Source organism: Nematostella vectensis, chromosome 14 (assembly GCF_932526225.1).
Source record: "Nematostella vectensis chromosome 14, jaNemVect1.1, whole genome shotgun sequence".
Taxonomy (NCBI): Eukaryota; Metazoa; Cnidaria; class Anthozoa; order Actiniaria; family Edwardsiidae; genus Nematostella; species Nematostella vectensis.
This window is the reverse complement of record NC_064047.1, coordinates 8,856,320-8,867,685: the sequence shown is the minus strand read 5'-3', so window position 1 is coordinate 8,867,685 and position 11,366 is coordinate 8,856,320. Positions and strand designations below refer to the sequence as shown.

The 11,366-nt window shown below is 41.8% G+C and overlaps 2 protein-coding genes across 3 annotated transcripts; one reads left to right on the top strand and one right to left on the bottom strand.

Moving 5' to 3' along the window:
- Nucleotides 1-1,643: 1,643 nt before the first annotated feature.
- Nucleotides 1,644-3,640, top strand: LOC116617160. The gene is made up of 3 exons (XM_032379603.2): nt 1,644-1,959; nt 2,270-2,358; nt 3,112-3,640. The coding sequence occupies exons 1-3, from the start codon at nt 1,946-1,948 to the stop codon at nt 3,375-3,377; spliced, it is 369 nt and encodes a 122-aa protein (XP_032235494.1). The 5' UTR covers nt 1,644-1,945; the 3' UTR covers nt 3,378-3,640.
- A 620-nt stretch (nt 3,641-4,260) lies between these two features.
- LOC5510421 (monocarboxylate transporter 10) lies at nt 4,261-11,023 on the bottom strand. Of its 2 annotated transcripts, XM_001630849.3 has the most exons (6): nt 9,579-11,023; nt 8,635-8,957; nt 7,810-8,091; nt 6,372-6,534; nt 5,745-5,951; nt 4,261-5,114 (listed from the first exon to the last, which is right to left on the bottom strand). In XM_001630849.3, the coding sequence occupies exons 1-6, from the start codon at nt 9,865-9,867 to the stop codon at nt 4,891-4,893; spliced, it is 1,488 nt and encodes a 495-aa protein (XP_001630899.2). In that variant the 5' UTR covers nt 9,868-11,023; the 3' UTR covers nt 4,261-4,890. The 2 variants fall into 2 exon arrangements, with proteins under 2 accessions (XP_001630899.2, XP_048577817.1); XM_048721860.1 differs by lacking the exon at nt 7,810-8,091.
- Between the last annotated feature and the right edge of the window lie 343 nt (nt 11,024-11,366).

The following is an 11,366-nucleotide window of genomic DNA, read 5'->3' as shown; positions in this document are numbered from 1 at the left end:
TGAATAAGATCTATCTTCATAAGACCCAGTTTTTCATTAGCGTATTCAATTGCGTATTAGAGTTTGGAGTTTAAAAAGAGACGATTTGTGATTTAAGTTCATAAGGCCTCTAGCGCCCTTTTTCTCCATTTAAGTATTTTGCTATTGGCATAAATTGGTTAAACAACATAACCGCCAAGGCAGCACGAAAATGTGTAGCCTACCTGTAGGCTTTGATAGTTTTTCCGGCACGAAAACTCCGAAAACACGGGGTTCGCATAACCCGGCCGCCATCTTGGATAATGCGCTCCGCAGGGGGAGGGGGTTATTCAAGATGGCGGCCGGGTTATGCGAACTCCGTGTTTTCGGGGTTTTCGTTCCGGAAAAACTATCAAAGTCTACAGGTAGGCTAGAAAATAAGTAATTAAGTAGTTTGAGCACCTGAAGGCATCGCTTTGACTAGAAATTATCGCGGGATAGAAATGATTTAATCAGTATCCTGCTGTCTGAATAGATTATTGATATTAATGTTGGGATAAATGTGCTTATATTTTTCTTGGAATTCTATCGGATTATCCGGACAATAATTATTTGTAATAGTGATATTGAGTTGTAATTATAATAATAATATTAATATTATATTAATATTATAATACTAATATTATAATATATATTAATATTATAATAATATAAATATAGTAATATAGATTATTTATTCATTTATTCATTTATATTCATTCGTTCGTTCGTTCATTTATTCATTTATTTATTCATATATTTTGATATAGTATATTTTAATTTTCCACAACAATAAATATATGACAATAGAAAATAAACCTCTCGATGGATAATTTAAGCTTTCACTTTTAGTAAAACAAAACTTGACTAGATGTAGCTTTGGTCAAAGCTTACTTTTACTACAAATAGAAGTAAAAAATGATGATAGCCACATTATAAAAATACAATTTTCTGCATCTAATTAAAACACTACTGTATAGGCCAATCTATGCGGACATCGCCGACGCCTACGCCGTGAACTGTGTGCTTGGCACATAGAATACTAACAGCGCAATAGCAATAGTTTCAGCGCTAAAGGATTAAAGTACAATAATGTGCTAATCCTAGACTTCCTCAAAGTCCGTTGGTCGGCTTTTTTTCAAAGAAGGCGACTTGAGGCAAGTCTGGGGTTTCTTTGCTACCTATACAGCGCACGTATCCTATTTGCCGTTACGTTATAACCACTAACGCCTTTTCGGAAGTCTTATTAGGAACATTAGGCCCGATTCACACGTCGCGATTCTGCCGTGCCGAATCTAATAGCCTATTTGTGTCGACAAAAACATTGGGTTCAACGTTGATTCAGTCGCGCTATGTCGAGTTTTAAACGTAGACTAGATGCTGAATTCTGGTACACAAAATGAAATTGAAAAATATGGTATTTGATTTGGCACATAAAAAGCTCGACGTGCTTTTGCCGTGGAGCACGACTGGTGCAGCCGTGCTTAGTGCCGTGCCGACTTTAATTGATTCAGACGTCGAACTGTTCATGTGCCCAATCTAAGCAAAAAGATTCGCACTGCAGAAGCGCGACGTATAAATCGGGCCTTAAGCCCTGTGAAAAAATGCGCCAGCATTGCTGGCAAATTTCGCTTTACTGACTATAGGACAAAGGAGATGTCAAAATGGGAAATGGACTTTGTGACATTTCTTTTGTCTTTTGGTCTGTCAAGCAAGAATTCGCCAGCAATGCTGGCAGGTGCTGGCGCAGTTTGCACGTGGCTTTAGAGAGCTTAGCAAGTCAACGCGAACCTCTCGAATCGCTCAGAAACGGCGTTGACGTCCAATCGCGCAGTACATGATACCGTATGCTGCGCGCGCATCTCATTGGTCGTGACGTCATAACCACTAATGGCTTCTTCGAACCTGTGATCAATAGAAGGCCCAGCTTCCTCTAGAGGCCCCAGCGATGGAATACAAGTGGTAGGTCATTTGGACTGTATGCAATACTGATAGGCCCCGGCCTGTGAGGGACAGACCATTCGATATCTGACGGATCTAAGAAAAGCATCTAAGAAAAAATTAAGGAAGCCAAAATCTCTTGAAAAATAATCATAAACATAATCGAGCTATTTCCCGCAAAAATAAATATCGAGCAGGAAAAAGGTACTACCTCCCAGGTAGATCAAATGGTCTGTGTGCCTTATGAAGGGGGGGGGGGGAATACTTCACTATAAACATGACTCGGTTTTCCTGTAAGTTGTAATTTTTTTTTTTTCATCGTCGATTACAGTGATTGCGTCCAACACAGAAAAACCTCGATGTCGGGAAAAGAGGACGAGAACTCTAACAAGGAAAGGCCGATTTCATTCGAGTTCCCAGGTTAGACAATCTGTTATCGCCATCATATAAGTTCCTTGAGATTCCGGTAGGGGTTTGGGGAGGGGGGGGAGTCTTTCATCGCCGATCCCCAGGTGGTAAAAAGTATCTGGGTGCGAGATGTATTCCGGGTAATGCAAATATTACAATCATAATTCATTTATCACTTGATCATACACTTGGATGTGGCGATGATAGAGGTGCTGTTGACAATAATGTATTTATTCTGGTGATGCAGGGCCGCAGCAGGCCGTAGCATGCACTGGGGTCATGTGGCCCCAAATATTTTCGAAAATAATAGGGAAATGACCATATGGGGCGTGGCTGTGTCCCCCAATATTTTCTTAATGTTTCTGTATTCCCCTCCCCCCCCCCCCCTCAAATCTTACGTGGCCTGCCACGGCTCTGTGGTGACAAGCCTTGGTGGTGATAACCTTGGTGTTGGCAGTGATGTAAATAGTAATGATGTTAATTGATGATGTGGTGATGATGACTTTATTAATAATCATCATCTTTATATTTGCTTGGGTGGGTAATATAAGATGATCATGATATTGGTGTTGGTTTTACTGCGGTTTTCAATATTTTGCGAGCTCTCGTCGGCGATTTGCAACAGCTAAATCATTTTCTGGCTTCCTTCATTCAAAATCCCTTGAACATTTATATCTCTATCCTCGTTACCAAATTAGTAGCGTAAGCGATCGTCACCATCATTACATTAATTAATATCAACTTTTATCTCATTTCCATGCACAGCTTTCCAAAATCGTTTGAACGTGGACATCAATAAACGCAGAATCAGGCCACCAAGAAACACCAAGCGTGCAATACTGTCCCAGCCACACTTTGCCATGCCCCCTGCGAGCCCCCCCAAAAAGAGTCCTCCGCCCGAGAAAAGCCCCGCTGAGAAGAGGAAAGAAAAGTTAGAAGACCCTGGCATGTTTAGGCCACCTTGCAACGAACTGGAAATAGATAGTAAGGTTGCTTCTCTAAGGAATAAGTTTGAAAGAATGAGTTGGTAGATATTTTGAAATGTGCGATTCCAGAAAGATCCTCACCGAATTGTGCTTCTTTGTGCCTGGCTGTTCATAATGCCTTTCAAAAATCCTTCAGTTTCGTATTTGATGTTCTCATTTTCACTTTATCTTTAATCTGATGCTAATGTTGCAATGGAGTGGCCAGCTAAAGGCCTGCCTCAAAGACCGTGAGATCTTTGGCCTTGACTACAGTGTCTGAGGGATACTTCGGGTAAAAAATGAATATTTGTAAGCGTTTACTCTGCCTATATTGAATATTGTGATTGTGATTGATCACTTGCTCGGACAACAACTCCAGATGGGTGTCCGGAGAATCCGAGTGGTCAGGACCCCCCCTTCCCCACCCTGCTCACGTGACGAGATGGGTACGACTCTGGTTGACCCCCTTGTTGGTAGATACGAGGACGCGGTTTATTCTCTGGATCTAGTAACCAATTTTCAGAGCTAAGGATGCCGGTTTGAAGTAAGGCACTGTGCAATAATTATCATGAGGGGGTGGCGTAAATTGAGTTTCGAATTATGAAAAATCAAGTTTAGCCTTAACCCCTATCCTATGTTCTTTGAAAATCACGAATACTCCCCCCCCCCTCCTACATTATACCTGTAGTCACTTGTTTCCGAATGCATTCTACTTCCGCATGAGGATAAACATCAGCACCGCTTAGCTTAGTTCGACTAAACCGTCAAATGCCCGAGAAACAGTTGTTTAAAAATTATATCTTGACTATATACAGTTAAGCAAAGCGTTTCATTGGAGAATCTGAGAATTTTCTTTTTCTGGAAATGGTCCAGATCAGAGTTGGAATTTTCTTCTTACTGTCTAATAATTATAATGGTTTAACAAAGGCCCATAGACACGAGATTGTTATACGCGGCGTTTTCCTTTTTTTATTTTCATCTAAGAGATACCTCCCCTTCATGCGTGACAAATCTTATTCTTTTGCCGTCTTGGTATGGCCGCTAGAATTACGGGTAGTCCTCTTTCTGAGTTTGAGCTTAGGCGACTGGGGAACAACAAGAGAAACAACGAGCTCATTTTGCCGATAAGGGTTGAGAGACATATAGTAATTTATAGAACAAAGCGTTCCTCAGTGAGACTACAAAGAGGTTCTCAAAGTTTGCGTCGATTTTGTGTTTAAAGGGAAACATGATAGGGTCTTTTTTAGAGTGCAGCAGAAAAAAAGGCTTATTTTTTGCAATCCCCACAATCCCTTCTTAGATCTTTATCTGCAAGCTGGATTCTAGCCAAAAGACACTAGTAGAAGGGTTTTTAAGGAGACGAAAATCCCATAACCAAAACCTTAGCTGAAAACTGTGAGACGGTGCAGAAGATCAGGCAAAAACAGCATTTGTTAAGTTAATATGATTTTTTGTGTCGCGTTGTAAGAGTTTGAGATGTTCATCATTGTCTGATTATACAAGAGGATGACGCCATTCTCGTTCGCACTGATCTCTGCCGTAGTAGTACTAACGGTTACATAATAAGTCACGTGATCTGTCATATTTTGATCTCTACGAAGCTTCCATTCAACGCTTCGTTTGGCGCAATTTGACTCTTCTCGACCTCGCAGATGTTAAATGACGTGATCTCCTCAAAGGAAAGAGACGTGCTTGTCATGGTCGAGCAGTGACGTAGGGAAAGAAGGAATGCGCCGAGTAGGACAACACCGCCGGCCGTGTATAACGAGGGCTCGTAACTTCCAAAGGCATCCGCCATGAAACCTGTAATGAAAATATGTAATCCATTGAATAAAATGCTTACGCCTTTTTAATGTTATTTTCACGCAACACTTTCCCCTTGAAAATATAGTTCTGGTGCAGCAAGCTTAGCAGTGTCACCCAGAAGGAAATTTAGTCAATGCAAGAAGGAGTGTAACAAGTTTGAAGGCCGTGTGCGGAATCGTTTAAGAAACGTTCAAAGCTCTGACTGTTCTCCCAAGCTATCTTGGTGAGACTTGCCTCTATCGCTCAGCTTATCACTTCGTAATGGTATACACCTGATTCAAACAACGCTGTCAGTGTAAACGGCAAATGGCGGATAGCAGTTCTACGACCGAAAGGTGCTTATGGGTACTAGAATTATTTGTAAGAAAATGGGGTCATAGATAATCCCCAGCAATGCCATACTTATGCATTAATGACCACTAATGGATTATCGTGCGATTTTTACATATTTGTTTCTGCATTTGGAAGAAATATATTGAGATCCATGGTTCCTTTTGGTCTTAGAACTGCCATTTGCCGTTCGCCATCTGCCTGACAATGTTTTTTGAATTAGTGTATATATTTGCGCACTTGGGACGCCGTATCATTAAATAATAGTTTACTGGGTCCTGGGGTTTTGGAACTTACCCGCTATAGGGGGTCCAACGCAGATAGTGATACCGGTGGCGAATGATAAAAAGCCCCATCCGGCAGGCATTCGATGTCTTCCCACACACTCGTACACCAGGAGCGCAATGGGTGTATTCACGCCACCGTCAAAGAAGCCGATAACCACCGAATAAGCCACGAACGACCCACGACTTCGCGCGAGAGGGAGCAGCAATGACGTCACACCTGGGAAGCCATACGAAGTGTTATTGATTGAAATAAGCCAAATTCCAATAGCACTGAAAAGGCTATGGCCAGAAGGCAGAACGTTTGAAGAGCAATACAAGTTTATGTTTGGAAATTAGCCCAGTGCGTTGAGTCCATCTAAGGGTGATACTTGAAGCAAAGTATAAGGAGGTACAATACTTGTGCCTGAGGTAAAGAGCCGTGATCTAACATATCTTTGTTATTGTTTTCAATTAATATTGAAAGACAAATTATATGAAGAAATCTCTAAAAATAAGTTTGATATATTCTATTCGTTTTCAAAATTGAGTCGAAAATGTTGCATCAAATATAATAACTTCCCACTTGGGGCATAAAATGATGGCAGACAAAGACTGTCTTCCTTGACAAAGAAGTAAAATAAAAACATTCTTAAATTACCTATTGTGATTGCTGATAGTTGCGTGACATAGAAGGCGTTGATTACACGGAAGTTACAGAGCTGCCCAAAAAAGATACGGCCAAACAGCGAGGAGAGTCCGATAAAGAAATAGAACCACGATGACTCTTCCACGGTGATACCCAGATCCTCACAGTACCGAGCCTGCCAATCAATCAAAACACGTTCAATCTAACCTTATTGCATTCAGGCGTTTGATGGTGCTTTGATCGCGAAATCCAGCCTCAAGCAATCACAGCCACCATTTTGGATTCGAATAAAATAACAATTAGAAACCACAAATCGATAGCGGCTACGATCGCTGAAGGCTGATTTTTTGCGAAAGAAACACCATCCAACGCCTGCCTTCAGACTAGATTCCATCAGAAATGCACTTTAAATGGTCAATCCATTTAGTTAGTCAATACACGGACCACACCATGGCATCGACGACGTGTCTAACAGAGGAGGGGATCAGGGATTCTTATTTAATCAACCTTCAACCTCAAACGTCAACAGCCTCATATTCCCCTCAGTAAAGCTTGAAAAAAGGTGGTCTAGAGCGTATTGGGGCGCTGTAGGTCGTTCGGGGTTAGTTTAGGGTTTTATGCAACATTTAAGGGTGTTTTAGGGCTTTCACTGGTCTAGAAAGTTTCGGGGCGTTCTAGGCCGTTCGAAAGTAGTTAAGAGTTTTATGCTTCATCTGGAACATTCTAGGGCCTTTGAGGGTCTAGAGCGTTTCATAGCGTTTCAGGTAGGCTATGGTACTTTGATAAATCTTGGGTCATTTCAGGGCGGTCTTGGGCGTTTTAGCTTATTGGCAGCTATGCTGCAATCTTGGGCGTTTCAATATGGTCTAGGCCGTGGCCTTAAGCCTTGCTTGGGTTGTGTAGCAGCTCTCCAAAGATTTCATCTTATTAAATTGATGCAGCACAGACAAAACAATAGGGGAAAAAACAGTAGAACGGGAATACAATAGAACAATGAGATAATCCACCCAGTTACGTTAGGCGTTATGAGCTGGCTGTTACATCTCTAGCGTTCCGGTCTACATCGTTTCAGTGAAGTCTCGATTTATTCGACGGTCTAGAGCTGCAGAGCATTTCAGGGCAGTCTAGGTAGTGAAGAGTGGGTTATGTTTTTTAGGGCGGTTGGGCTGACCTAGGTGTATTTCAGGGTTGTCCATTCCACCCGAGGGTGGTTAAGGATATTTTAGACTATCAGAGGCATTTAATCGCCCCAGTTTTCTTCCGTGTCGGGCTGACGGAAAACTGACAAAAGAATCTATTAGAATCTGCACTAACAGGCCGATCTAAACTATCAGTTACATGATCAAAAACACTCTGCTTTCACAATTGAAATATTCGAAATATTTTTCGCTTGTCCCGTTAAAAACCATCGAAATTTTTCCACGACAGGATGATGTAGAAGTTTTCTTACCAGATGAGCTCTCGGTGCGAAATACCCCAACATGATAACAGCCATTGAAACAGCATAAACCGCAAACGCAGGAATTCTCCACACCGAAAAGTCGAGAAGACTTAGCGAGCTTGCACATTTCTTCTGCTCTGGCTGAAGGCGCGTATTCTCACTGATGCGGTCAGCGGACCCTGCACACAACCGTATGCTCGGATCATATGTACAGCCGAACACACAGAGAGATAATGACACCGCTGACATGACCATGAACGTAGACTCCCAGCCAAGATGCTGGAGCAAACTCTGTAATAAACGCACTATATAAGTGATATCCTAAAAGAATTGGGTATTTTTTCGCTTTGTCTAATTTTCCGTCAATCTTTCTGTCCGTCTCTAAGCATGTCAGACTGTCTCTTCGTCTTTGTGCTTCCTCCCTCCCTTACTTCCTTTCCGTCCATCCCCCTTCCTTTCCGTCCATTCCTTTCCTTCCATCCCCCACCTGCCTGCTTGCCCGCTTCTTTGTCTGTCTGCCCGTCTATCCGTTTTTCTTTCCGTCTATTTGTCTATTTATTTGCTCCCTTCCTCCAACAATCCTAATGTATTAAGAATGTCCCATCTCGGAACTGAGTAATACAAGCTTTTAGTAAGCTCACAATACGTTCAACAAGTCAAATTCAGGGCCGAGAAACAGAAACAAACTATCCATGTCTCGACCGGGAATCGAACCCGTTTTTCAGCAGAGGTGAGTTAACACACTGGGCCACCCGTAGTACCGGTGATTACCACACAAAGGCCCCAAAGTCATTAGTGCAGATTTCTTGTAAATCACACTAAACCGTCTCTTACCTGAATGGCTCTTGTCATGACTAATATCCCAACACTACTGCCTGCGCACGCGATCCCTGTGGCCAGCGACCTCCACTTGGAGAAATAATCCGTTACAGCGATGAACGCTGACGTGTAAGAACAGCTGGCTCCGAAACCAAAAATCATGCTGTATGTCAGGTAGATGATCGGTAAGCTAGGGGCATGCGCAGTTAGAAACAGCCCCACTGCGCATGTCAGTCCTCCAAATATGGTGACGAGCCGGCAGCCGTACCGTGTGCAAAGCAATCCAACCAAAGGGGAGAGGAGACAGGCAATGGCAAGAGCGCCTGACCCTACCCATGCTAGGGAAAAAATGACACAATTATCTTGTGAATTACCAAAGGCTATAAAGTATTGTCTCGAAATTCAGTCATTCAGAGACTGAATGTTATTCAGTCTCGAAATGATGACGATACCCTGTATAACGATAACTGTTTCGATTCCCGGCAACTCCGTCAACAGCTAAACCAACAGTATGGGAAGTAATCTCGAGGATACGATTTTCCAATTGTAACAATGCATGAAGTAACTGTCACTTGCTATGTCGTTATATAAAGGCCCCACTGCAGTTAGGTAAAATACTTCGAAAACGTAAGATTTTGGTTCAGCGATTAGCGCGCGCAAAACAAATAAGCGCGGCAAACGTTTTCCCGACCAAAAACATGTAGATTTGTTTATGACTAAGAATACCTCTATGAAAAGAGATTAATGAAATAAAATAAAAGATGGTTTCACCCTGAAAAAGGCTGCATTGTTTAGAGCAAAAATGGTAGAACTTAAAATAACTTGGGGGAAACAAGTGAAATGTCAGCGAAAGGAGATTAGTTATGGCATATCCTCGGTGATTCATTTCAAATCTTTTCGATATAGTGAATTATACGACTTTTTTTAATAATTTTAATACAATGTCACATCATTTTAACCTGTGGCTGCTTTGCTTTGACCAAAATTCTTTAGAAGCGCGACGTATATAAGCCCAAAGCTACCATGGAGACCTTGAGTGATTGCACACGAAGAAAACGCGGCAAAGCACACAACCCATGACCACACGCTGTCTTGACTTCGCAGCGAACCAATCACAGCGTCGCTGCTGCATAGAGAACCAATAGAACAGCAGCGCTTGCTCCTCTCGCTGAACGGGCCAATAGCAGATGAGCGAGAAGCCCTTCCACTGCTCTTACGTAAGTGGTAATTGACATCTAACGTTCTCATGGCCGGTTCTCAGGAACGAGAGAAAGAATATGATTCCAAACTGTTATTTTTCAGGTCCTGTTCGTGCCATAGCTCTTCAAAAAGCAGGCTAAGCGGGCAGCAAACCCTTCGCTACACAGCTCCCCGTTTCCTTCGCCACTGAATAATCACATGATTGCCAAAACCAAGTGACTTTGATATCGATATTTGATTGGAGATCGACCTCAGAGTCTGATCACATGACGATGTATTAATGACGTCATAGATTAGAGTTAATCATGTTCGCACGGCTATCGCCGCTTTGTAGGATGTTTGCGAGAAAAGACATTTTGTTTTGTGGAAAAATTTGGGAAAGAAAGAAAGGAAATGACAACAATTTTACGACGGTCCTTGCATTTTTTTATATTAGACTCCATTGTTTTACAGTCAAGCATTTTTAATTCATGGGAATTAAATAGCGTTCATCAATAATTAATACATTTTTATACAGTAATCACCACACCTTGATCACGGGATCCGAAAAAAAAGCATATGCATTAAGGAAGCCTTCTTTCTAAAAAATGCCCTCGTAGGAAAATTGAAATAAGGTATCTTATTCAAAAGTTAGTGTAAAACATTGACCACTTAACCGGCTTTTACCGCCTTTGAGAAGTACCCACAACCCAAAAATTCATAAATGCAAAATAAACACAACAAGATTAATGTACTCGGGCATCAGTCTAAGGGATAAATGGTCTTGATGATATGCATCCAAGGTGATAGCAAATACTCTTAAGCCAAATAATAGCACAGGTTCTTAGACAAATTTCAAATCGAATAAGTCACCTCTCCTAAAAAAATGCTCAAAATACAACAAGGGAGAGAGATCAGCAAACACAGCTCAAGACACAAATAGATACCTTTATTCTGATCCTACACGTTCATTTCCATGTCCCCAAAACACAATGTTTACTCCTTGAAGGTAAAGCCACTTGGATGCCATTACGGATTGCAAAGCATTCTGGAAGATCCAGGGAAAAAATTCACGAGGGAAGGGTCCTTTTACCCCGAAGCCAAAGAAATCAATTCCAGGTCATATAGACCCAGAATTCAGAAAAGACAGCATTTAGGAAAGCTGTGGTGATTCACTAGAAAATTATTTTTCTCATCCGGGCAAAGCCAAACAAAAAAAAAAAACGCCATGAATCCACCTTTGCTTGCAAATATCCATAAGCACAGCACTCAATTATGCTCAATAGACTTCATGATGTCCTAGGACACTCTCCCAATATGCTCATAGCTGTATTTTTTTATGAAAAATACGTCAAGCAACCATCAACTTGTGCTCGCATCACAGCACAATGACGTGGGATTAACAGAGGGGACCGCAAAGCACTGTTGGAAAGCTAAGATACCGCTGACTAGGTGCAGCGGTGTTGGACTTTGACGAGGTGTATAAAACTCACAATAGGGGGGAGGTATCAGCAGAGCTGCATAAGTATTTTTGTGTTGGATCACTGGCACTTACCCAAACAAATGCA